Genomic DNA, 27,935 nt, shown 5'->3' with positions numbered 1-27,935 from the left:
CACCTCCTCCAGTGCTGCTATGGTCCCAGCCACCATCTTCCCTCATCTCTATTGCTTTTACAGTAACCTCCATGTCCTCACGAGATTGGACTCCATTGCTTCTGGCCTGATCTTCTAACCCCCACCTGCTCTGCCCTGTTCGAACCACAGTGATATCCTTCACGGACCTTCTATGTGCTAGGAATGTTCCCCATTATGACCTCTTCTCTCCACATTCCTTCTTCCTTAGAAATCTGTTTTTCCTGAGGTCTGCATGGCTTCTTTACTCACTTATTACTTCAGGTCTTTACTCAAATGTCACATCCTCAGTGAGTCTTTCCCTGAGCTTATTTTAAATTGCACTATCCCCATGCCCCTGACCCCTAATTCTCTTGTTTAGTTTTTTTTTTTTTCCCCCCCACAGAATGTATTACATTTGCACTTACTCTGTATGTACTTGTTTCCTTTTTGTCTGCCTTCTCCACCTCCCAACCCTCTACCAGATTGTAACTCCGATGAGGACAAGCATGTTTTGGTATTTTGTTCACCATCTTATCCCAAGCACCTAGAGCAATGACTGACATATAATAGATGCCCAATATATGCGTAATGAAAAATTTAATACGGAAAAAATAGCCATGCAATACATACAAACATCAACCTAATAGAAAATTAAGAGGTCTCCTTGGTAACGGCTCTCTTCATTCTTTGCTGAACCACTTCATTTTTTATTCAAACATCAGGATATGCCAAGGGGTATACTTAGCTCCAAATCAGAGATGAAAATGCAATTTACTAATTAAAATAATGGATTTTAAATACTGGTCTTTTTATTTTTTAAAACATCTTCCTTGTACATCTTATTGAAATTGATTTTCTTTTTCTTTCTTTTATAAAGTGATCTTTTTTTCCGCTTCCTAGCAGGCTAGCTATATTCACATTCCAGTATGGACATGAATATTCCCTTGTGTATTTCCAAATATGAGCATTATTGGGAATAACTTTTAACTAGAGGCATGTGTTTCAAGCATAGTTTCATTTTGAGGGGGGACTTGATTTTCCTTTTATCAATGCGTGATTAAAATTAATTTTAAGGTAACCCACACATATATAGTGAAGACATTTTCTTTAGGCGACCTCAAAGTTAGAAGCCTTGGAGCAATTTTATTAGCATGCTCAGGCTCTATTCTAGCAGTTTCATTTGTTACATTAGACACATTCTCTAGGAGACATTGCATTTTTAGCAGTTCAAAAAGTCCCCTGACTCACAGCCTTACTCCATAATAATTTCTTTTTCCTACGGGTTTTTTTTTTGGGGGGGGGAAACATTTTACAAAGGCCATCTTTGGTTAAAGATATCTTCCAATAGCTAGAAGAATATAAAAAATAGTCCTCAACAGGAAACTATTGACAGTCAGTCTATAACCATCTCTCCATATTTAACATTACTTTTCAAAGAAAAATTACCTTAAATTCTCCAATGGGCTTCTGTTTAATCATTCAATTTGCCATGGTGTTGGATGTTTTGAAGGTCCACTCTTCACTGCAATTTCCTCTGTCAGAAGAGCTTAATTCTCATGCTGACTGAGTAGCTCACATGGGGCTCTGTTCTGAAAGGCCCCTCCTCTTGCCAACATCTGTCTATTTATTTCAGATATAGAACAGATACTGAGCTTCTTAAAATGTAAAATAAGTGCTACTTCTAGGATATAATTAAAGTCAAAACAACCAAAAGTATAAATAGCTCTTGAAAGGTACGTGAGAAGACTGAAGGAGGCTTACCCTAATAGGAGCCTTTAAAGGACCTTTTTTTAATGTTGTCTCTACTCTGTCCTGGCAGGTGACTAGATGAAAATCCAAGGATTGTCTCTATTACTAATATAAGCATAATGTAAACTGTAAATTTATAAATTCTGAAGTTTGTATTAAGCATCTTGGGAATCTTGATGGCTCTAACTGAAAACAATAGGCAAGCAGGACAGACGCCATTTTGACTTGTATAAGGGGACTCCTTAGATTAACTTTCCCCATGAGCACTGAAAAAAAAAAAAATAGAACACCTATCATAAATTAATTCATTTAGAATCATCCTTGCAGATTAAACATCTGGCTCAATAAAGAATTTTTCTGGTCTAATCGTATGGTTTGAGGAATAAAAAACTTGCCCATGCATTTGATTTTTTTTAACCAAAATTACTCCCATATATGAATATCTTGTTTAGCTTTGAAGAAGAAAATCTGGATGCATGATTTTTACATAAAAACAAGCAAAGCAGCTTGTGGTCCCCTGAAATGATTAATAGAAAAGTGATTCAAATTAATCACAAACACAAGAGGAAGCTGAAATTAGAGAGGGTTATTAAGATACTGGCTGCTGTTTAATCTCACCCGTTATCAACACATTAACCTTGTTTTCTCTGCCTGAGCACTAAGTCCTACAGCAAAATTAGGTCAGAAATTCACATCAGATCAGATCAGCTGACTCATTCCAGCAAGACCCTGACATGCTACAGATTTGAGTTTAATTCTAGATAGGAGGATGGTTGAGGGCTTGTGTGTGTGTGTGTGTTTGTGTGTTGCTCAAAGCATAGGTTAGTTACACAGTATTTCTGTGCTCCCTGTAGAGTATTCCTAAATACTCTTAGGCAAGCTGGTGGAGTATTTCTTAAAGTTGATAGTGTGTTTCCAAACCTTTGTTTAACCATGTTCACTCCACCTGTGCAATGGGGCTTAAACACTCCTTTTCATGTACAAATAGGGTATCTCATTTTTCTACATGCCTCCAATTAAAACAAACCTAATAACATTAGCTACTCATGATCAAAATAGCTATTCATGGTGCAATGAGTGGATATATCATTCACAAAAATGCACGTCAATAGATGCTATTTCCACAAAGTCTACTGCCACAAATCATGGGTATGTTCCCAGAAGCCATTACTATCTAAAGAGGATTTATGTAACTGTTAACATTTCTCTAATAAGAGCTCTCTGTGTAATTATGTCTTTGGGTAAAGTAGTCATTTAAAATATTAACCAATTCAAAACTTGGATGTCATAACCATTTGCCTTTTGGGTAGCAATGTGTTAGTAAAGGAAAAACAAATATTTTCTTTAGATATATTAGATTTCTAATATATCTAAAAACAAATATTTTTGCTTTATTTTTCTTCATGGTCCAAAGGATGGACTTTAGTGGTTCTTTTTGAGTAACAGAAATAATGACTCTTTCAAATATAGATAGCTTTCAAGTATATATAATAATATGCAATTGCATGTATTTTTTTAAAGGAGCTGTAAGTAATCTAATTCCATTTCTGTCACTTTTAAAGAGGAAATATAACCTCATATAGATCCCTTGAGGGCATCCACAGGGAACGGAGACATTCCTAATCAGCCTAAGTAGTCCTTTGTGTCAGAACCACTTTGCTAAAGTTGAGAGCTGTCTTCCAGATTCACAATGTTTAGGAAAATTTAACTAATGTAGCATTTGTTTGATTAGAAAAAAAGAAATCCTACCCTTACCTATGGGAGATACGATGCTCAGAAAGACATGTACTGGCAACAGCTTTTCTTGTTGCTTTTAATTTAAAGGATGTTTCCTATATTGTTTTGAAAATACTATAGCTAATAGCAAAATGAGACAGTGCAAGAACCAGTTTCAGAGTTCAGAAAGAAAACTTTGTTTGAAGGGACTTTTTGTGCATTTGGCATATCAGATTATCTTTGGATTGCCTGTCCTTCTCAGGGGATATCGTCACTTGATGGCCTACACTTGGTGGCCTGTAAATAGTCAACTCCCAGGAAGGTGTTCACAGGTACACCCAGGTACTGCCTTAAGGGATGTTTGTGGCTGGACTCTGTTCTAGTCAGTCACTTGCCTTCTTCTCATTGGCTGGTTCCTGAACGTGTCGATGGTTCAATACATGACTACCCTTCCTGTTTCTTACCTTTTCTCTCAATCACATGATAAACTGGAATTTTCCAACCCATCTCAAGGGAACTCATTTGTGTGAAGCTATAGGTTTTGTGTGTTTGTTTTCTTATAAGTTTTTCATAAAAAAAGTAAATCTCATTTAACAGTGCCTGCACAAAGCCATTAGGATTTAAAATAGCAGAAAAGATGAGCTACTAAAATAATTTTTTATTCTCCATTAACTTGTTCCCTTTAAGTCTTTTTCTCTTTTTCACTGAATGTTATTTGAAGCTGTTAGGAAAAACACTAAGAGCATCGCTTTTTATTTGATATTTTTTCACCCAGCCAGACTTTTGAGTAAAATCCCGTTTGAGAAATGGAAGTGAAGGTACAAGAAAGTTAATAGTGACAAGGTGCTCAAGTTAGTTTAAAAATAAGGAATTGGGCTCAGAAAGCCTAAGTGACTTAGAACACTGAGAAAGTGATGAGGATATTCTTTTTCTAAGAGCTCAGTGTTTTAAGCTTCCCAGCATCAGCACAAAAGGCATTTCAGCACATATGTGATCCAGAAGGTCAATCATATGAAATCCTATTTCCATTTTTTAAGCAATCCTTGGCAGTCTGCATGTTTCTGAAATTGCAACTGGCATATTTCACAGAGAATTATCATCAATGCCTTTTCAAGGTCAAACATGCCCCATCTTTAGATTTTCAGCATGTATATTCTATATACTAAACTGCGGTATATTTTTAAAAGGCATCAGGCAGATATGTTACATAATTTTAAGTAATTAGACTATGTTTATTAATGCCTCATTGAATTCTCTCTACTCAATGTAAATTGCATGCTAAAAATATTAAAACATGTGTTAGGTTTAGATGTTGGTCCTCTGTATCTTTCACCATCCCTGGAATCCCAAAATGCCAGTGTGACTAGCGACTTGCTATGGACTTTCTCAAAATACTAAAAACACATTTTTTTATTAAGAACGTGGCAGCAATTCCAAAATTGTAGTTTGAGAAAAGAAGGAAAGACTGTTATTCTTTTTAAATTGTCAGAACTCCGAGATATACAGTCACCTTATGAATGAAATAAAATTGAATGTGGACGTTACCATGAGTACTGAGACTAGATCATTTGAGATTCCACAGCCAGTCTATCATAAGGAGGTTAAAAACTTTAGCCTCCTCATCCTGTCCTATCATTATTTGTTTGGCCTGTTTCACTTTTCTCTCTCCAACTTCCTCCCTTACCTATCCAGATACTATCTCTGTCCTCACACCGTACGTGGGTCCTGATTTTGGAAAAGAAAGACACCTGAGAAATCTCAACAACTAGAAAACTTTACTAGTATTCTGCCCCCTCCAGAGATATTCGTATTTTAAATTAAAATTCTAGAAAAACATGGGGGAGGGAAAGTAGGAAAGAAAGGAAAATTCTAGTTAGCAAGACACATATACATTTTTCAAATCCTAGTGCATGTGCTTACTGTGAGGACAGTAATAAAATAATGTTTGGGATATGATTGACCTCACCAGGTTTAGGGCATGGCCCACAAATGACTGTCTCCCATATGTGCACCTGGTCAGGGTTCCTGCTGCCATCTGAATCTCTACCTGTGATCGTCTTTGAGGTGAGGTCTGAGTGTGTCCTGATGGAAGTAATTCCTCTGTGCCTCCGCAGCACAGGCATGGAACAGGCTTCCATCTTGGTTTACTTTCCTAGCCCACTATTTTCCCACTAGAGCTTGTCCTAGACCCAAGGCTCCAGCTCGTCTCCACTTGGCAGCTTTAACTGTACTGAAGCTTTTGGAGAAACAGGGAGAAAGGACTGTTCTTTAATTCTACCTTTCTGTTTCTTTTTCTACTAGTTATTCTCAGCTGCTCTGATGGTTTTTCACAAATTTTATCTCCATAATTTGGCTCCTGATTTAAACCTATGTCTTGACTTTAGACAACCAGATTTGGGAACTTTTCATGCCAGTTTTTAGTTTTTCATTCATTCATGATATATTCATCCACATAACGTGGCATCTGTCCTCTTACCAGGGCTGAGCAGTCCGTGCTCCATCTAGAATGTTCTAGACACCTCCCTTCCTACCTACCCAAGGACTCTCTAACAGTAACTTTTCCCTTTCTCTAAGTCATCAATATTTCTCCTTCTGCAGTAATCATTCACACCCACATTTTAAATATGCTAATTTTCTCCCTTCTTACGGGAACAAAATTTTTATTTTTTAAAAAAAAAAGTTGGGTACGGTGGCTCACACCTGTAATCCCAGCACTTTGGGAGGCTGAGGCAGGCGGATCGTGAGGTCAAGAGATCAAGACCATCTTGGCCAACATAGCAAAACCTCATCTCTACTAAAATTACAAAAATTAGCTGGGCGTAGTGGTGCATGCCTGTAGTCCCAGCTACTCGGGAGGCTGAGGCAGGAGAATTGCTCGAACCTGGGAGGCAGAGGTTGCAGTTATAAATGATAATATTATTATAGTATAATATAATATATATTTATAAATGATATATTTATAAATAATAAATTTATATTAATATATATATTATATATATATATTTTATATATATATATATAATATATATAATATAATAAATAAATATTATTTATAAATAATAAATATATCATTTATAAATATATACTATTTATAAATAACATATTATTTATAAATTATAAATATTTATAAATTATAAATATTTATAAATAATACGTATGTTATTTATAAATAATTATTTATATTCTGTTCAAATCCTTTATTTTCATTATCTTGTGAACACAATACTATTCGGTTTTGTTCCTGGCCCTTCAATGAAATTGTTCTTATTAATAAAACAAATGTGGTAAAAAGCAATGGTCAGTTCTCAGGCTTCAACATATTTGATGTATCAGCCAAATGTCTCTCTCTTCTTTAATCGCTTTTGACACTTCACCTAAGGCATCACACTCCTTTGTGGTTCTCCCCTCTGACTAACTGTTCTTACTGAATTCTTCCACCTATCATATGAGCAATCAAGTGCCTCCAGGGGGCAATCCTGGGTTCTTTTATCATCTCTATTTAAATTTAAGTCCTAGTTATCCTCATATCGGCTCATGATGGTGAAATGTATAGACTACAACTCTCATATTTGTACCTTTGGCTTGGAACTCTAGCGTAGCTTCCAGATTCTTTACTCAACGGCCTCCATCACCTCCACTTGGACATTTAAAAGGCTTCATAAAATCGTCATACCAAAGCTGAGCTCCTGTCCTGCCATCACTTACCCTAAACTTGCTCCCCTTTTAGTCTTTGCCATTGTATTAAATGGAAACATCCTTCTGCTAGGCTAGGCAGAAACAAAATAAAGTAGAAAACAACAACAGAACAAACCTGAGAGCCACCTCTAATTAATTTTTTTCTCTCTTGCTCAACTACTGCATCTCATCCATCAGAAAATTCAAATGGTGCCCATAAATTTATTATTTTACACCACCTTTACCACTACCATCCCAATGCAAACCAACATTATCTCTCAGCAGTTAGGACACAACAAAATGATGTACTTCTCTCTTTTGCTCTATTCTCAAGTAGGACTAAAATTTTATCTTCTGCTTATGGGGTGAGTAGACGTGAAAGTCTCCAGATAATATGGGACTTCTTCGATTCAATGTGTGATTTGAATTATCTTTACTTTTATGCTATTAACATAGTTTTGAAAAATATTGCTTTATCAGACTAGCAGGAATCAACTCAAAGTTCACATAAATGGATTACTTAGACCTCACTTACTGTGTAATGACAGGGTTTTGCTGTGTCTCCATCTACCTAAATGCCTGTTCCTAAGTCCCTTGGACTTTAGTCCTCTGAGGTTATGCCCCTTTTTGAACACTTGACAGCTAACCACCTAAAAATTAGCCATTTTTGTTGTCTTAATAACTATGAATCTTTAAGTAGAAACCTACTGAAGCTTGTTAATGAAATACAGAAGATAGTAGTACAGTGATAAGCACACTTTGGGTGTTCTGTAAAAGCTAATGGAATGATCCAGAAAATAATTTTATTTATATACTTACAGAAAAGGATTTATTATTGAGTTGTAATGCCAAGATTACAAACTTCAGACTTTAGCGTTTTGAAGTTACTTTCAAAAACATGTAGGTCATCCTTTGTATTTTGAATTTTAGAAAACTCAGACTCATAAAACTAAAGTTAAATGCTCACACACAAAAAAAGTCCATCAAAAATACTTCACAGAAGAAAAAAATGTCCTAAAAAGACATTTATACACTCTAGAAAAGAATTGTGATACCAGTTAAAATTGGTTAGAAATCAAAATAACATAGTCCTCAACAATAAATTAATTGACTTTAAATATAAATACATGCAATTGTGAAAATGTTGATCAATTATGCAATTTTTATACCTGATAATATATTTTCATTTTAATAGTCTGGAGAAAAAAGAGTTCTCTTTTAAAACAATCTTGTACACCATTTCTTTCTATTTCTAGCTTTTTGCTTTCAAATAATCTCTCTCTCTCCGTATAGTTATTTTTAATTAAATTATTGGAGTAGTGTGATCTTACCTAGCTTCTTTAGAAGCATGAATAATTCATTTTAAGATAATATTTTGGTTTTTTAAATATCATAGCGTTCAGAGATGATAAGTAAAAGTATTAATGCCTGATTAGATGAAAAATCTCCCAATTAACCATCAAAATGTCTTTCATATTATTATTATTCAGTTATCAAGCTAATTGATATAGATTAAGTCCCTATATTCTGGATTTTAGTGAATGAACTTTATTGAAGAAACAGGATTCCATCTGACACAGGTGTCTCCCTGTACCACCAGAAGTCACACACACATGCAAACTGAAAACATCGTGACATTCTTTTTAAAAAATCAAAAGATATGCATTTTCTTTTGGTGTCAGCACTCTAGGATATTTAACCTCAATTTGGAAGGCCACCCTCTGGGGCTCATCAGCTAGTAGCTGGTAGGTTTTGCATCATAAAAGTAATTCCGTTTGAACAACCTTGTGGCACTTGGTACCAAACAAGAAATTTAACAGCCATAAAATTCTGCGTAGGGAGAGCACTCCGTGAGGATTCTACCTGCGTTCAGAGGCTCACATAAGTATAATTATTGATATGTCTTGGCCATAATCTAGAAAGAAGATGAGCTCTATTTAAAGGTAAGAACTATAATCAAAGGCCATTAAAGGTAGGGATTTTCATCAAACTTGGGCTATTGAAGGGTTTGTGTTTTCCCTTGCGCCTTTGCCAAGAGGTTATTGAGCATAAGCTTTTGTTCAGAGGAAACTGAATTTTTCCCCATCCCCTCTGTAGCTGCATATGCACACACATAAGGAAATAACTGTTGTTAACTAAGGATGATATTGGCAGGGTGGGTGGTGTTTTTGTTATAGTTGAGGGTTCACTTTCATATACTCTCGCCAGGTCTAACTGACTCTGAAAGACCTTTTCTGACCAAGCGACAACATCACAGCCTTAACAGCCCTCGTGGACTTTCTTGTGTGCACAAAACTCGAAATAATTTTATTTATATTTACCGTTTTATTGCTTCTTCTTGTCTTCGGCGTTTTTCATTCTTCTCTTTCAAATAGGCCAGGTTAGTTTCATTTCTCAAGCGATCGTTCTCTCGCGCAATATCTGATGCATTCTGAATAACCAAGCCATCATAGGCCTTCATCCCCATATCCTCAATGTACTGGAGAAATGTGTCCAAAGGGTCTTCCTCGGGATTAGAACTCATCATCTTGGAGGATATCATGTAAAGAGGAACACTGCCTGCAGGGTGAGAACACATTTTAATTTTATCCAGGGTGGGGAAAAAAGCAAGGTGCTGTTTATTATCCCTAACAACTCAAATCTCCAATGATTACTACCAAATCCGATTGGAGAAAATGTCTCACTAGAATAATTGCAACCAGAATATTTGAAGTAAATATTAAATAAGTGCTACCTGAGTAGCAAATCCTCTCTTAAAGTAGCAACACTAGCAGGACAAAGGCCAAAGGTCTTGAACTATAAGATGATGTGAAGGTGTAAATACTGTATGCAAAGTTAAACATTTGGTTTGCATAATTACAATAATAATTTTGTTTCTTAAAATATGTTTCTACACAAAGAAGATATATAAGATCCAAGCTTCATGTATTTCTGATTGCCATAAAGACTTTTCTGTTCAATTTCAAGTAAAATGATGTAATCATTTGGAAAGAACTTTTGTACATATATGTGCTTCCCTTAATTTTTGAAATTAAAATGTATGAATATGAACTATTTATGCAAAATATAGTAGTAGTAAAAGAAAAACACATTTCTAATATAACAGGTCTATAAAAGAATCCTTTTTAACTCTTCATTCCTCTCCATAATGGTCCTCCATAATGCCTTCATACTACAACTAACATATCATAGATCACTAGGACCACATTAATCCTGACCAGTCTGGTAATTCAAGTATTGACAACTGTTGTCTCACTGTTACATGAAGTTTTAAAAACTTGAGCCTCAGAAAGGATTACTGAGAAACCAAAATTAAATCAAAACAAAACAAAAAAGCATAGGAATTTCAATTAGTATATATTACTCTCAACTGTAAAATGATGCTAGTATTAACTCCTACCTCCTGCTGATGTGAAGGTTAGGAGAGGTGAAGACTGTAAATAATTTTGAATAGAGTTAAACAATAGTAAGTATGTAATACTATTAGCTAATATTATCATTAAAAAGTATGAACTGGCAGCAATAGTAATGTCAAATGTATATGTGTGGTTAGATGGGTAGATGGACAGATGGATGGAAGGAAGGCTTACTGTACTAATTGCATATTAATTGTGGTATAAGAAACTGGTATAATTGGATCAGATTAAAAAACCAAAAGCAAAGTCAATTAACAAGGGGGAAAAGATTCTCCATTCAAAAGTTATCAATTCCCTTGCATGTTTTACTTTCTTTAAAAGACTTAGAAAGATATTTTTAAAATATCAGCCCAACTATTTGATGTAAAACTCCCAGACTTTCGCTTTTTCAATTACAAATAATTTTCATTCTGATTTTTTTACAGGTATAATCATGTTCCAAAATCTGGATAATAACTATGGAAATTTTACTTCTCATCAGACTTTATTAGCATTTCAGCTGCCAGTCAATCCATATTTGATTTGGAACCCATGCTGAATTTAAGGATTTTTCTCTCCTATGTAAGAAATTATTGAAACTGGAGTCTAGATAAGGTTGTTTGTTAACTCTTCATTTTTATGTTAAGTTTTTGTATGTTTTGTTTTATGTTAAGCTGTAATGGGTTAGCAAATGAAACGGCCTTTTAATTCCAACTATCTGGTGTAATTGAATTGTATTTTAATATCAGTCTGTCAGATTAGATGCTTATGTGATGGACATTAAGAATAGCAAATTAATGCTACAAATGATTGCAATTTGGGGAAAAATACAAGAAAATGGTTCTCAGAGAGCTAAAGCATTGCCATTGTCAGGAATTCACTTCTACCAAGGACTTAAGCACTAGTCCTTACTAGTGCCTGGATAAAAAATGATCAGCATAACTTCATGACAATTAATTCTACCCAAGTTAAGCAAGCCAAGTCACTATTACAAGAATTCTAGAGATAATGCCTCCGGCTGGATGATGATCACTCCTTCCTGCCCTCTAGCAAAATTGTATATTTCCCAATTGAATAAGGCGTTATTACCCAAAGTTTTTTTTTTTTTTTCCTTAAGTTTTCCTCCAACCAAAATGACACCAGAGATTCCTACACAGTTTATATATTCCAAATATCAATAGGGCTACTTGTTTACCTCTGAAAACTAATTATCTTCCTAAGTAGTCTTTCAAATTGGCTGGAATTTAAATTATTTTTGTTCTGAGAAAATATTAAATAATATTATGAAGTATTTACACTATAGAAAGATGCATTTAAAAGAAAATGGAGATCAATTTTTTTGAGATGAAAATGAACCATCACATCTAGTAAAACTTCAAAGTAATGAAAATTGGATAAATGTTTGTACACATGCTCCTGTCACCTAATTCTAGAAAAGTATTAAATTCCATGACCATTCATTTATTCGAGTATTTGTTGAGCACGTGTTATGAACAGTCCTCACGAAGGCAGAATTGTGTCCCCCTAGATGTCTTCATGTCAGTGTTAGAGCAAAATAAATAAATAATTGCACTACTTTTGACTAGTGTTGATTTAGGTGGACTTCACTAGTTGGTCATACACGTTTTATTTTCACTATTTTTAAGGGTGAGCAAGAAACATTGTTCGACGATTGTGTTTAGTCTCTGAAAATGAACACAGGCCCGATAAATGTTTAAACATCACACCTCTTTGTTTACTTGTCCACATGTAAAAAGTATAATAGTTTGTAATATTGAGGAGGCTGTGAGGCTGTCCTGAAGAGCATGGATAAGGAGGCTGGCAGAATGGCCTATAAACCCCAGTGAAGGCACCTCTAGCTCTAAGACTTCGTACAACTTAATTAACGTTTTTCAGCTACAATTTCCACATTAAAAAAATAGTGGTTGGAATAGACTCATGTTGTGAGTATTGAGTTAGAAATGCAAATTCCATAAATTTAACCATTATTAATAGTCATAACATTATTGCTAGTTTCACAATTCTTAAACATGGCTAGAATTATATTTAATAATAATATAACCCCTTGATAAATGTAATTTTACTTTGAAACAAAGGTAAGTACAATGTTTATTGTAGTGCAACTTCCTTCAACATGCATTTGTAAATGGAAGCCAGGTTAGGAGTTCGTACATTCTTCCCCCAATCAAATATATATGGACAGCTCCACATAACCATTGTCCCCCATTGTCTACATCCAGAAAACAAAGAAAATAAAGAAACTGGAACATATGGACTATGAAGCTCATCCCATCTCTCAAACCCTAGATCTCCACCCTTCCAAGCCAGAAGTGTTTCTCAGGCAACTGAACTATGAGTAAATAGATTCATGGCCTCACTAGAGAAAAGACAACCTTATGTTCATTGTCTACTTCATTACAACTGCTACCAATTCAAAGCAGTGAGAACCCACAGACAGGTACAACCACAAATCTCTTTGTTTTTTGGAAATTTGCATTTACACCTAAGGTAGATATTGAATAGGGTATGTTGTAAACCACCAAAAAGTTGGCTGCATTTTGACTGTTGGATATTAAGTCAAGTTTATTTGTGGTCCTTAAATGACAATAAGGTATGCAAGAATTTTATAAAGGCTTGCCTCGAACATCTAATCCTATGTTGGCATCCTAGAAGACCGTATTTGTTAAGAGGCAAATGGCCCCTCTCCTCCAGGTAGCATCTTTAGCTCTGTCTCAGTAAGTAAGGGAGTCTGACTTACTGAACGACCATTAACTGGTGCATGGGGTATTTGTGACAACAGAGTGGGTGAGACTAAGGTGGAACTCTGGCTTTTCTATAGGCATCCCTTTTAATTGAGTTCATCCCCTTTAATTGATTTCATTGAGTCTGTTGCCATTTTTGCTCAAAACAAATTAGATATTTTAGCCCCTTCCCTGCTCCCTGAGCATTGGTTGAAAATGAGCATCTTTGGTCTTCATTTAGAAGACAGAGGTATTCTCTTTGCAATGCACAATATTGATACAAGTAGTGCAACACTGTGTGTACATTCCTTGAAATTTGTGGCCAACATTTAAAATTTGTGTCAGGACCCTCCTGGGAAAGCACCTAAAATGACCGAGATCAGATTTCCTGTACAATCTACAGATACCTTCACATCCTCCCTTTCTCTGCCTTTCCTCCACTGTGGTATTCTGCATTCATAAAAGACTCTTTTTCTTTAAGTTTTTAGATTACTGTATCTAGAATCATAGCCATTCTAATGTAAGTTACAGATGTTGGCTTTCACACAGCTGTATGGTTAACTGTTCAGCTTTATTTTATTCTTTCACTTTGTTATTTACATCATGTTGACCACACCCTTCACAAAGATCACTTTGTATAATACTGTGACACTTCTCAAAATTTGAAATTTCATTCCACCCAGCTAAATTGCACCAAATTAAACTGATGGAATTCTTACCATAAATTAAATGCTAAGCATGTAACTGTTTATTGAGTTAACCATTTTCTTATTTTCTTTTGTGCAAGGCCATCATTATACTTTACCAATGCTGAACCTAGACCTGAAGGTAACATTCCATTTCTTTACAATTGTTTCCACTGAAATAAAACTACCCATTATATACACATGTGGAGCATAAGCTAAGTATGGTATGTCCAAATGGAATTCATAGAAACATTAAAACATTTAAAAAACACGTCATTTTTTCTTTTTCTATAGTTTCCTGCTACTGCTTCCATCCAGAGAAGTCAAGAAGCTAAGACACTACGTGACCCTTAGTTCCGAAGCTTAAAAAAAGCAACATTTTTGAGAAACATGTGTATGCAAAAGAATTGAACTAAGATTATAGATTTATGTGGACTATTCCCATTGTAAATTAAGGTATCAGTTGTGTGTGGTCTCAATCTACCAGAGGGTATTTAATGTGGCACCAACTAATATCAAGATTGAGTTCCCCATGGTATAGAGGGTTTTTGATTAATTACAAGATATTGTTGAATCAATGGTGTACAAAGAGTAAGATAAATATTAGGCATGCCATCTTCCTTCTCATGCATGGTTAAGCATTTCTCTTCCCTTTGCTTCAGAACAAATTTCTTCATGAGTATAATTTCATACATTGTTATATCAAGCACTCTAGCTCTATAAGGACTGGCTAGAATAGATATGTACACTGATTTGTCAGGCAGAGCCTTCCAATGGGCAATTTATCTCCATTTACCAAAAGCAGAGCTTTATAGGTACTAGTATCATCTGAGTAAGTTAGTCCAGTAGCCTTCATAGGCACAGGTCCTTTTATCTTTTATTAAGGTATTTACCTGGAATCTGAAACTTTTATTTTCCAAGATATAAAGTTGTGACAACTCTGTTAACTTGGTTATTTGCCATATATACTAAGTGGTGGAGAGAGAAAAGGCTCTGTCTTGGGAGAGAGTGGATTCCTAATCCTAATACCTGAAGCTCTATGAGAAGCTTTCTTAATTTTAGGCCAGAGTTAATCCTACAAGATAATCTTATAGCTATAATAAGATAGTTTATTTTGTACGATTATTATAATGCTACTTGTGACCAGCCAGAAGAACACAATACATAGAATGGAATAAATATCCTGATTGAAAGCTAAATATTTTACTTTTATTGTACTTCACATTTGTGTTTTTATTTTATTTGCAGAGGGGAAAGTTTTCTAGTCTCCACCTTTATATATTTCTGAGCTCTTTAAACCACACCTGTCTCAGTGCTGTGAGGAAGTTATTAGAATTTGAGTTACTAAGATTTGAGTTTCTTTCCTACTCCAATCATTGCATCTTCTTTGAGGTAGACAATCCTATTTTTGTTTCCTCATATTATTGATCCAATAAAAGTTTCCCAAGGCAATTTCGACTAATTTTTGTTGTTTTTGTTCAGCAGGAGAAAAAGATCTTTTACAAGTTTTGCATGTACTCAAACCAATTTGAAAACACATTGTGTATGAAAATGTAAGTATTTAAATAATCAGGCTTCTGATACATATGTAAAATACATATGCAAATTAATATTTAAAATTTGCTGACTTCACATAGGACCAAATCATCAGGCTAGCCTGGTTATAACCCATAACACATGTAAACCATGTCAAATTTTTTCTGATAAAAATCTTATAATTTGTCAAGCATTACTCCTATAATTTCACTTTGATTATGCTTGAAATCCTACTCCCTACCCCACAAATGGTCACACTCATTTTCTCATTCTCAGTGTCATCAAAATGCAGCTGTTCTGCCCAAAATGGGAAATGTTGAAGTTACAACCAAGAAAGCTTGCTAAAGTGACTACAAAGACACTGATTGCTTTTTTCTCAGAAAGCAGATTACTTTGCAGTGAGTTTTTCTCCACGGTCTCTCTTCCCAAAATGAGTAAAATAGGCATAAATCGTGTTAATGCAGTAGCATCATGAATTGGTATCTCCCCCTCATCTTCCAGGTTGTCATGGTGCTGTATGCCCATGGTGTAAAGGGATTGTACATTTCCATTAATATTAGAGACTCAAGCAAAATGCCAGTGGCTGAGATACTTTTTGGAGTCTTGGGCCAAATGGTTCCAGATGCTTACAAGGCATTATTTGCAAAGTAGATGTAGTCAGTCTAATAAATTGCTGACTGGAGCTACAGTGGGAACCATCTAATTGAATTGGGAGTCTATAATTTATTTATTTTTTTAAACAATAGCCAACCTTCTTGTGTCTAGGATTTTTACACTTCTCTTTCTAAACTTGACAGATGCTTCAAGTTCTCAGGCTTCTCCACTGTCCCTTGTGCGGTTGCAATATTTTTCTCTGGTCTGTTTCCACTAATTCTCTAAACTATCTGTGTCCTTCACATAGTCCCTTTCTTTGCTGAGTTGGCTCATGTATGTTGCACTTTCCATAGGAAAACAAAATAATTTCTGCATTTATGGACCACATTTTCTCATTACTTTGTATAATTGGTGCTTGCTTGACAATATATAAAATAAATAGGAACATTGTCTAAAATGTGAAGAATTACGAAGAGACTTAATTTTAACTCTTTCTCTATATTTGTTATTCCACACTACTTGGTTATAAATGTTTGGATGTTAAAATGACTAAAACTACATCATGTAACCCTTTCATTTGAATTTCATTATTTTTTGGCTATATTTAGAAAAAAAATCAAATTCTATGGTACCAAAACAACTTTAGTATTTCCTAATGATAGTGAAAAATACTATTTTATGTAACAGTTTTTCCAGATATGAAATACCCACATGTCTTGTATTTAAAATATTGCTGAGTAGTTGGAAAAATTAGGATGGAGACACCCCAACAAAATAAGAACATGTCCCAAGTAAAACAAGTCCACCTAAAGTTTTACAGAAAATATTTATTGTGATGAGACTAATAAAATCTTTCTGACATTGAATAGTATTAAAAAATGTTTCTCAAAGTGTCTAATCAGTCAGGAAGAAGCAGTGTCAGCTTTGCTGTTTGTCTGGTAGTTTTGAATTTTGGGGGGTACTGTGTCTTTTTTTCCTGAGAATGTAAAATTGGGCTCTCACTGCTGACACAAATGTGCTAAGAGACTGTTGTAAAATATTTATGGTATAGAACAGCAGATAAATAGCTAGCATGCATAACTTGAATGCCAATTAATACCCTGGAAAACATTTTCAATGCTTTTAATAATTCAACATGGCTTATTTTACTAATGAAAATCTAGTTTAACCATTTCCATGGTAATGTAACTAAGTGGGTAAGGGAGTAAAAATAGCCTCAGGCTCACTAAAGCCCTGGATGCCTTCACTGTGGCTTTATTTCTGCTCCACCTAATAAGGCATGCAAACTTCAGCATTAAGTATCCCTAACTAAAATCCATTCCATTTTACCACTAGATTGCTTGATCTATTTAGTGCTGGATTCAATTAGCATGCTTAGAGAATCTGAAAAATGAGATACATACCAAAATTTAAGTCCCCAGGGAGAGCTAAGTGCAATAACCAGAAGGTGACTTGTGTCTGTCAGAGCCCTCTCTCACGGTTGATCTCAGGGCAGTTCTGTAGGAGTAATCCAGCACCATAAGAGATAGACTTGTAGTTCAGCTCAGTGTTTCTTCAATTAAAGTGCATTGTGTCAGGATGGGAAAAGTGTCGACTCCGAGATTCTTCATCACTAGATCAGAGCATTCTCGATGTCCTTCCTATCAGATAAAATGGCCTTTAAAGTTTGCTAGGAAGATGCAGTGGCAGAAGACAGGTGCTTGCTTCCTTAAATCGACATTCGGAGAAAAGAGGGCATAGCTAATGGGTGGGGATGAACACACAACCCCTCTCCTTCCAGGTCCAGCAGGGAAGAAATTGAATGATTTTACCCACTTTGCTACACAGATGATTACAAGACCCGAAGCAATCACCAAGCTGACTAAGGTACCTCATTTGATTATATTCTGCGAAGACAAAAATAAATGAAAACAAAAAATCAGAAACATCCTTTCTAAATGTCTCCTTTCAGCCAAAAAGATGCTCTTTCTCATTGCCACTTACATACAGAAGGTTTGGAGCAGCCCAGCTTGTGGCATAGTCCCTCCCCCGTGACAACCAGCTCTCTCTCTCTCATTCTCTCTCCCTCCACTCCCTCCCTCCCTCCCTGCCCCTGACTCCCTCCCTTCCTGCTTCTCTTTCTCCTCTCCAGCTGCCTTAGTCTGTTGAAGCTGCTGCTGATTAATCAGGGATTCTGAAACAAAGAACCTACCTTCTGAAATAAGCAGTAATCTTTCTTCTCTGTTTCTGCAATCCGTCTGCATTGAACGGCAAGGCTGCCAGCGTTCTAGCACCTTGGATAGTTCCTGCTCACTAGGCCCATTGGAAAAGGGAGAAGAAGCAACTGAAGAAATTGCAAGAAACCGGAAAGCGGCATCGTTCTAGTTTGGATTTCGGCTCCCTGGGGGCTCCCATCCTCATTAAAGGCCTCACATCTAGGCAACAGAACCTCTCTCTTTTATCTAACTGAGCTGAAGTCTGATTAGTAAATAATAAAAGGAAAAGAGGGTAAAGAAACACCCTTCATTTATATTCACTATAGCACTAATTCAGTCTTTATGGAGAGGAAAAATATAAATCCATTGAAAACAAATGTTCTTACTACAGAGAATGGTTAAGTTATAAGCATTTCATCCCTGGTGTGGCTAATGAAAATGAGCAACAACTTAAATGGAACATCTAGATCTCAGTTTGATACCTTTATTTGATATCAATTTTGCCTCCACCCTCCCTGCACAGCCGAGCCATGCACACAATTACTGCTGACGTACTTCAGGCTGCTGCTTGGGGAGATAGGGGAGGAGCCTTTTAACCTCATCAAAACAGCTTCATGCCACCTGCTCCCATGGCATGAGAACAAAACTAGCCCACTTAGAAAGAACATGCACAGTACACACGTGTGTGGAACAAAGGTCTCACTCGGACTGCATATTTTTTTAACTAAAATAAGATGCAAAATAATTGTGACATGTATGTCATTAATTCCTATAGACTCGTTAAAATTAAAGTCATTCTATTTCTGATATTTCCCAAGGACTCTCCTCATTCTGTTCTTAATACTCTACTGAATATATACATATATATCATGTTATATACCACAACTTATATATGGGAGTGTGTTTGTGTGTATTTATATTTACTAAGTTCAAAGTTTTTATCATACTTGCTCCTCCTCAGTGAAAACTAAAATGTACATATTATAATCTATTAACTTTGCACTATGATAAAAGGAACAATATACAATATATTTCCGATTGATATGGGCTAAAAAAAGCAATTCTGATGGGAGGGGATGTGCTTATTATTTGATAGTGACCAGTTGATTTTTTCCCCTCACATTCTTTTTCAGTAACTCACTGTAAATGACCTTCAATTGCAGGTTGATTTTCCCAAGAGTTATTTTTAACATCTATATTCATAACCAATGTCTTAGAAAATAGTTTTCTAAATTTAGTTTTTAATGCATTGACAGACCACAAAAATAAACTTAAGTTCGCCTGTCTAATTCTTAAATGTCACCTGAGACTACGCTATAATTTTTTAAAATTATATTTCTTTTACTTGTAAGTACCTGAGGAAAAATAAAATCAACATATTACATTACTATAAAGCTTTTCGATTTCACATGTTCTGAAGTTCATTCCTGAAGCTCATCACTTATTTCTTGGTCTTTGTGTATCTAGCTTTTGGTTGGAACAGGATATCTGTTTAATTTTAAGAAGGATTCTGCAAGATTAGATAGATGAAAAGAAAAGAAGGAGGAGAAATACAAATGGGAAACAGAAGAGGTCACACCTCTCTCATACTCTCTTCCCCCATCCCAATGCTCTCCTTCTCCCTCTCTCTCTCTCTCTCTCTCTCTGTCTTACGAAGGTTCTAAATACCTAGCACATTGCTGAAAACTGCCTCAAGCACCACTTATAAACTAGTAACAGCCACCACACTGTGATCAAGAGGTTTACTAATGTGCCATAATTTTTGGTAGTGAAGTGTTCTCATAGATTTTGTCTTTCAGCACATGACCAAAGGTGGAAAAAATTCTTTACAAAAAAAAAAATTATTGACAGACATTTTAGAAAATGGAAATACTTTGTCATGACCAATAATTTTGCCAGTCCAGAGGTCTATATTTTGAACTATAGAGAGTTTGGATAAGCTGTAGTGTAAAGTCCATTTCTATATATGAGAAAAATACTGCCAAGATAAGTACACTGACTTACTTCCAAGCTCACGTTTATTGCCTCATTAGGATTAAGACCCAAAGTCACTGGGCTGACTGCAGGTCACCTCATCTTTGGCCAGTACAGTGGTTCTCAGTCCCCTTGATTTCATGCACCAGAATAATCCAAACAAAATGAGGAGAGGCAGACATACAGTTGCCAAGCGTAAAAAATGAAGAATTTGCCATTTCCTTACCACAAAAATTCGAAAACTAAGAGGCTTCTTTATATTAGAAGAATAGAGAAAGCATACTTATAACAATAGATGGTCTTTTAAGTTTTATATTTTCAACTTTAGGAAAATATATATTTTCCTTCATTTCCTTCCTTCCCTTCTTCCTTCCTCCCTCTCCTCCTTCCTTCCTCCCTCCCCTCTTTCCTTCCTTTTGTTTCTTCTTTCCTTCCTTGCTTCCTTCCTTCCTTCCTCCCTTCCTTCTTTCCTTCCTCCCTTCCTTCCTCCCTCCCTCCCTCTCTTCCTTCCTCCCTCCCTCCCTTCCTTCCTCCCTCCCTCCCTTTCTTCCTCCCTTCCTCGCTTCTTCCCTCCCTCCCTTCCTCCCTTCCTCCCTCCCTCCTTTCCTTCCTTCCTTCCTTCCTTCCTTCCTTCCTTCCTTCCTTCCTTCCTTCCTGATTTCCTGCCTCCCTGCCTTTCTTTTCTTTTTCTTTCTTTTTCTCTTTATATTACAGAATAGGGCTTGAGAATCATCACATTATACCAATCCCATTTTCTCAATCCCACATTTTCCTCATTCTAGGTGTCAATGTCACTGATAGGGCAATATCTTCTCTGGAGACATACTAGTGTATAGGAGTTTATAAAAACCTTTGAGGATCATGCTGAGAAGGACCCCAGAACTACTTTAGGTCTCACTGAATGAAACAGCAAAGGATCTTTACTCTTGCAAGTCATCTTAGAGCCAAATGCAGAACTCACCTCTACTCATTTCAATAGTATCCGGAGAAAAGTGCATTGGAAAAACTTTAAGTTAAAAATCCTCATATCAGGAATAAAGGTATAGAGATATGTAAAAAGCTCAAATTATACTCATGCATTGGTTTATTTCTTGTGCATCTTTATAAAATACATGGATGTTTCTGATGTCGATAAGAAACAAGTCATTGAGATAGATACCTGATGACTTGATATTTCTTTTAAAGTTCTTTAGTCAGGGTAGAGTTTAGCTCTTTTGGTTACACTGTATTAATGGTGTTTGATGTTTTAGGGGTTAAATAGGTCCTTTCAGTGAACTTGGATAGACCAGAAGAGTCAGCGCCCTGAAAATGCTTCTTATTCTACACATCAGCCAGATAGTGGAAGGTGCTTGATGTATAAAAGTGATGTAAATGAGAAAAGTGGGAATTGAAATAGAACAATCTAGTTATCCAAATTTTAAAGGGTTTATTCAAATACATGAAGTGAGGATGTACTCTCTGAAGTCATATCAAAATTTATTACAAAGCCTTTCTAGTTTTGTTTTTTTTTTTTCCCATGATCTGTACTCTTTCTATTATTCTTTTCACATTTAGCTTAGGGAGGTGACCCCTCTGTTATAATGAAATTATTCCACTAGGGAAAAAGCTAATCTCCTTCCCATCCAATCAGGATTTCTAACCCTTCTGGTAACAGCATGAAATGAAAGTCTTGGTAGAATGAAAACCATATGCTCCTCGTGATTTTTGCCTGTAACAACGTAGACGTCGACAGAAGTCGCACATATGACTTAGGGGTCGTGGGGCAGCAGATGGCAATATGGGTGCTCCAAGATGCAGCATACTCAGTAGCTAAAAAAGAAAGAAAAAGTAAAAGATTTATGGTCTAATAATACACAAAAAACTGCATTTATAGTGCCAAGGGGGAAAACTGGCAATAAATGAAATATTCCCATGACAAGAGACTTAAGACTAGATCCCAATATCCCTCCATTGTTTTGTCCAACAGATATTGTCTAGTAAAGATTTCAGAAATACCATCAATGTATTCATCGCTATACTAAAAATGATAAAAATATTGCTAAACAAGGATCCATATATTCTAGTGAATCAGACACCCCCACTCCAACCAACCATCTCTCTTCTTTGAATGAATAATATCTATACTTTTCAAAAGTCAAATATATCTTACCCTCATAGTTTGTCCTAATTTACCACATTCAAACTGGATGCTTTCTCTCTGTATTATGAAATATCCAGTATAATTAAAAATAAAGTCATGAATTTTTTATACTCTACCAAATATTCCTATTTCATTGTTCAAATGTTTTTGCCTAACAGTCCTTAAGAGTGGAGCCCTTCCTTTCTGTTCCCATGGCCCTAGTGTATAGATTGTGTCTAGTCAGTGGTAGGGATTTTCTGAATGAATGCATGACTACATATCTCATCTGATGACATGTTCTGCAGAAGTAGAAAATTCAAAAGTACCCATATAATGAACATGAGATTGTCTTTTTTAAAATAAAAGTATAAATGGAAATTTAAATATAGAAGTAACCAAACTAAATTCCAAGTAAGTGAGGAAGAAAAATATTTCCAAAGGGACTCCATAGTTTTTCTAACTAAAAATGCAAAATAACCAGTTTAAAACTTGCTAGAAATAATAAAATTGCTCCATAGGAAGACCAACTGAATATATAAACCTAAGGATCATATTTAGAGAAAACAGTAAGATTCTTCTAAGATACAGTTTTAGTCAACTCAGGCTTTGAAAACAAGATACAATCGACTGAGTGGCTTAAATAACAGAATTTTATTTTTCACGGTTCTGGAGCTTGGGTAGGCCAAGATCAAGGTGCTGGTAGATTTGGTTCCTGGTCAGGGATTCTTTGCTGGCTTGCAAATTGTGCTTTCTGGCTGTGTGTCCTCACATGGGAGGGAGAGAGAGACAGAGTCTCTTCCTCTTCTTATAAGGACACTAATCCCATGACAGTGGCCTCACCCTTTTGACTGCTTCCTAACTGTATTCCCTCCCAAATACCCCATCTCCAGATACCATCACACTGGGGCATAGAGCTCCAATGTATGGATTTTGAGGCAGACACAAAGATTCAATCCAAAACAGAGACATAAAAAAGATTCGGGAAAGTATAGAAATTCCTTGTTCTTGAATAGGAAGAAAAAATTTAATAAACAATTACTTCTTACTAAATTCACTAGAGTGAATGCAATTCCAATTTAAATAAAACTGTTTTGTAGGCCTTGAAAAGCTATTGGCAGAGATGTTCTTGACTAAATATTAAAACATCCTGCAAAGCTTTATTGATTTTATTGTAGTATGGCACAAGACTTGATTGTGAATCTATAGTATAGGTTAGAAAGTGCAGGGAAAATATATACAACTGTAGGTATTTAGCATTAAATATGTCATTGCATATTAATAAATAATAAAATTGAAAAACAGAGAAATGCATACATACACAATGAATTTTCACAGTTCCTTACATGCAAATAAATCTAGACACTTGCAAAACAAAATGCGGTCTAAGAACCTACAGCATCAGCTCATTATATATGCAATTTGGGTCTCTCCCCAAATTGCCTGTCTTAGTCTGTTCAGGCTGCTATAATAAAATGTCACAGACTAGGTGGCTTAAATAACAGAAATTAGTTTATCACAGTTCTACAGAGTGGAGGTCTGAGTTCAGAATGCCAACATGCTTGGGTTCTGATGAAGGCTCTCTTTCTGGTGTCCTCACATGGGGTGGGGAAGAGATTGAGAGAGAGAGAGAGAGAGAGGGACAGCTAGCTCTCATAAAGTCACTAATCCCATCTTCAGGGCCCTACCCCGTGACCTAATTACCTCCCCAAGGCCCCATCTCCAAATATCATCACATTGAGAATTTAGGGTTTCAACATATGAATTTGAGGGGACACAAGCACATAGTCCATGACATTATTTGGGTCAGGATCTGCATTATAACATATGTCTAGGTGATCGGGGATACATATTAACATTTGAGTAAAACTGTTCAAAGAAATTTCTCTGATGATGAAAATGGTATATATCTGCACTGTCGAAAATAATAACCATTAGCCTGATGCAGTAGCATGAACCTGTAGTCAGCCTGCTTGGGAAGCTTAGGCAAGATGATTGCTTGAGCCCAGGAATTCAAGGCTAGCTGGGCAGTGTAAGGAGGGCCAGCCCCTGAGAAAATAAAATATAATATAATAGCCACTAGCTACACATGGCTATTGAGCACTTAAACTTTTGTTAGTATGACTGAGGAATCACATTCAAAATTTTATTTTAATTAATTTAAATTTAAAATCCACATGTAAATAATGGCTACCATATTGAACAATTTATCTCTAGATGTCTGAAATATTTGTATATGAAAACAGTAATTTACGAAAATAAATTTTAACATTATCTTAGAGTAGAGATGGTCCATCTCAAGATAACTAAAGATAAAGTTCGAAACAACTAAGTGATAACAAAGAAAACTGAATACATAAAAATGTAAAACTTTTTTTAAAATTTATTTTTAACCTTTATGTTAGGTTCGTGGGTTCATGTGAAGGTTGGTTATATCAGTAAACTCATTTCATGGGGGATTGTTGTACAGATTATTTCATCACCCAGGTATTAAGCCTAGTACCCAATAATTTCCTTGTGCTCATCTCCCTCCTCCCAAACTCCACCCTCAAGTAGACCCCACTGTCTGTTGTTCTCTTCTTTGTGTTCTTGAGTTCTCATCATTTAGCTACCACTTATAAGTGAGAACGTGTGGTATTTGGCTTTCTGTTCCTCCATTGGTTCAACCATTGCGGAATGCAGTAGGGTGATTCCTCAAAGAGCTAAGAGCAGAATTACCATTTGACCCAACAGTCTCATTCTGAGTATACTCCGAGGAATATAGATCAAAGATACAGCATGTGAATGTTCACTGCATTACTATTCACAATAGCAAAGTCATGGAATCAACCTAAACACCCACCAATGACAGATTGGATAAAGAAATTGAGCTACATATACACCATGGAATACTATGCGACCACGAAAAAGAATGAAGTAATGTTTTTGTGGGAACATGGATGGAGCTGGAGGCTATTATTCTTAAAAATGTAAAACATTTAAGTAGGAAAAGAGTATAAATAAAGTTAACAGTTGTGTATTTCTATATTTTATTATAAATAAATAAGAACTAAACACCATAGCACTAAACAAGGGCAAAGAAAAGGAAGGGGTCAATCATAAATAAGAAATCGAAATGGCAAATACATACAAAAAATATGTTTAACCTTATAGTAATAAAATGAAAATTAAATCAACAATGGGTCTTAGTTTTTCATAATAGCTCATGCTGGCATAAATGTGGAGAAATGAATAGTTGTGTAAATGCACACAACCAAAATGTGAGGAAATATGATAGTTTCAATTTTTTAATGTGCACAGTCTTTGAAATAATAATTTTACTTTCAGGACATGGTAAGTGTGCCAGACTATATGTTTGAGACTACTCATGGTTTGGAATAGCAAAAATGTTAAAGCTTCCTATATGTCTAAAAACAGGAGAGTGAAAGATATTATATAACAATTAAAATCATAATATAGGTCTATATTCATTTATGTGAATGTGGGTATTGTGAGGAGGGCAAGAGCATTAGCTCTGAGAAGGAACCACTGGGCTAGTGTACTGCTTACCCTGTAACCTAACTATGTGACAATGGGAAAGATATATAATTTCTCTCTGCCTCAATTTTTTTTTCTGAAAACAGCAATAAGGATAGTATAAACTTACACATTTATATTGAAGTTTAAATTAGTTATATGTAAAAGCCTATGTAAAATAACTATATTTAGAATTTAATAACTATCAATAAATGCTAGCTGATCTTTTCTCTAATTTTTATTTTAAGTTCTGGGGTACATGTGCAGAATGTGCAGTTTTATTACACAGGTAAACATGTGGCATGGTGGTTTGCTGTACCTATCAACCCATCACCTAGGTATTAAGCCCAGCAAGCATTAGCTATTATTCCTAATGTTCGCCCTACCCCCACCCCATGACAGGCCCCAGTGTGTATTGTTCCCCTCCCTGTGTCCGTGTGTTCTCATTGTTCAGATCCTACTTATAAGTGAGAACACGCAGTGCTTGGTTTTCTGTTCCTGTGTTAGTTTGCTGAGGATAATGGTTTCCAGCTCCATTCATGTCCCTGGAAAGGACATGGTCTCATTCCTTTTTATGTCTGCATGTTATTCCCATCAATGATAGACTAGATAAAGAAAATGTGCTATATAACACGATAACTGATATTTCAGTAGATGTTATAATAGTAATAAGAAAGTACATGGAAAGATAATCAGTAATAGGTCTGCCTTTGCCAAGTCACCCATTAGTTCATGAGTGGCCATTTAACTTCCTTTACTATTTCACTTGAAATACTGTTTCATCCTGTCTTTCATGACATTGGATTCTTCTGTTTTTCCTCTTATTTCAATGCCTTCTTCCTCCTGGTTTCTTTGCTGACTCCCTCCTCTGTTTAAGTTCTAAGTGTCGGAATGCTCCAGATCTCAGGCCTGGCTCTCTGTCCTTTCTCTATCCATATTTTCTTCCTGATCCTTCAGTCTAAAAATGAAAGCCACCAGTCCCTTTATTACATCGACTGGATACATTCCATTGCAAATACATACCACCATTTGAATGATCTTGTTTACACACACATTTGTAGGATATATTCTTACTACTGGTAATTTTATTAGTTTCTCCTTACTAAGATGCAAGTCCCATGAGAATAAGAACCTTGTATGTGCTTGTTCATCTTTGCATCCCAGCATATGGATCAGTGTCTTATATAAGAATTCTTGAATGAAAATTTATTGAATAACTGTATTACCTAGGAAAGAACATCTTTTAGAACATGTGCATACCTATAATGCTTTTGCACAAACATAATATTCACAATAACAACAGTAATAGCAAGCACATACACAATGTTTATTATGTGCCCTACTTATATTAACTAAATCGTTCAATCACCACACTAATTTTAAGAGATAGGCACTTTAATTCTTCTCATTTTAAAAATTAGAGTATTGAGGCAAACAGAGTTGAAGTGATGTCTAAGGCTATGCAACTATTACATGTAGAGGAAAATGCATATTATAGAAAAAAATAGCATAATTTTGTTTATATCTGGCATTTGTCTATTTTTTATTTAAAAATAAATGTCTGTGTTGCTTAGGTCTCCCCAATAGGTGTGTACTCTTTTTACAACACTTTCATATGGTAATTTTAAGGGAAATGTAAAATCCTATCTTCGCAAAACTACCCCCGAAAGAAGAGCCTTTGGAATCTGTGGGTTTCCACTTAATTTTTAAATAAGAAGGCAGGAGGATTTGTGGAATAGAAATGCCTCCAATGCATTACCAAGTTGGCAGTATCTGCAACAAAGAGATAAAAATTCAAAAGTAAGTATGAGTGTATTGGGCAGATAGGATTTGGGGCAAAGTAATAAAGAAAGCAGGGGATTGCAGGTGGAAACAGAACCTGCCTAATGAAAACATTTAAAACAGAGTTTAGGAGATGATGTCCTTCAGGTTTGGGGGCAGATTGGTTTTCAGTGACTGGCTTCCTTGATGCTGAGCCAAGTCTTGCCCACTTTTTCGGCTTCTGTCACATAAAATACTATAGCTTGTTTCACCTAAAGTGG

At 35.6% G+C, this 27,935-nt stretch overlaps 1 protein-coding gene and 1 long non-coding RNA gene across 13 annotated transcripts in view; both read right to left on the bottom strand.

Moving 5' to 3' along the window:
• Nucleotides 1-18,832, bottom strand: part of NYAP2 (neuronal tyrosine-phosphorylated phosphoinositide-3-kinase adaptor 2) — a 320,701-nt gene extending 301,869 nt beyond the window's left edge. For 4 of the 12 annotated variants that reach the window (XM_021924051.2, XM_021924049.2, XM_021924046.2 and 1 more), the window contains exons 1-2: nt 17,496-18,152; nt 9,462-9,699 (exon numbers count right to left, since the gene is read on the bottom strand). In XM_021924051.2, coding sequence (XP_021779743.1) covers nt 9,462-9,682 — 221 coding nt within the window. In that variant the 5' untranslated portion in view covers nt 9,683-9,699; nt 17,496-18,152. Of the gene's footprint in view, nt 1-3; nt 6,185-9,461; nt 9,700-17,495; nt 18,153-18,283 lie in introns of those variants that run through there. The other 8 variants (XM_021924042.2, XM_031651555.1, XM_021924044.2 and 5 more) reach the window with 6 other exon arrangements.
• A 2,495-nt stretch (nt 18,833-21,327) lies between these two features.
• LOC110740948 overlaps nt 21,328-27,935 on the bottom strand; it is an 82,881-nt gene continuing 76,273 nt past the window's right edge. The window contains exon 2 of the long non-coding RNA XR_002516297.2: nt 21,328-22,070. This is a non-coding gene — a long non-coding RNA (uncharacterized LOC110740948). The remainder of the gene's footprint in view (nt 22,071-27,935) is intronic.

This window comes from Papio anubis, chromosome 10 (genome assembly GCF_008728515.1).
Source record: "Papio anubis isolate 15944 chromosome 10, Panubis1.0, whole genome shotgun sequence".
Lineage (NCBI taxonomy): Eukaryota > Metazoa > Chordata > Mammalia > Primates > Cercopithecidae > Papio > Papio anubis.
The sequence above is the reverse complement of the archived record's forward strand: the minus strand, read 5'-3'. Positions and strand labels throughout refer to the sequence as shown.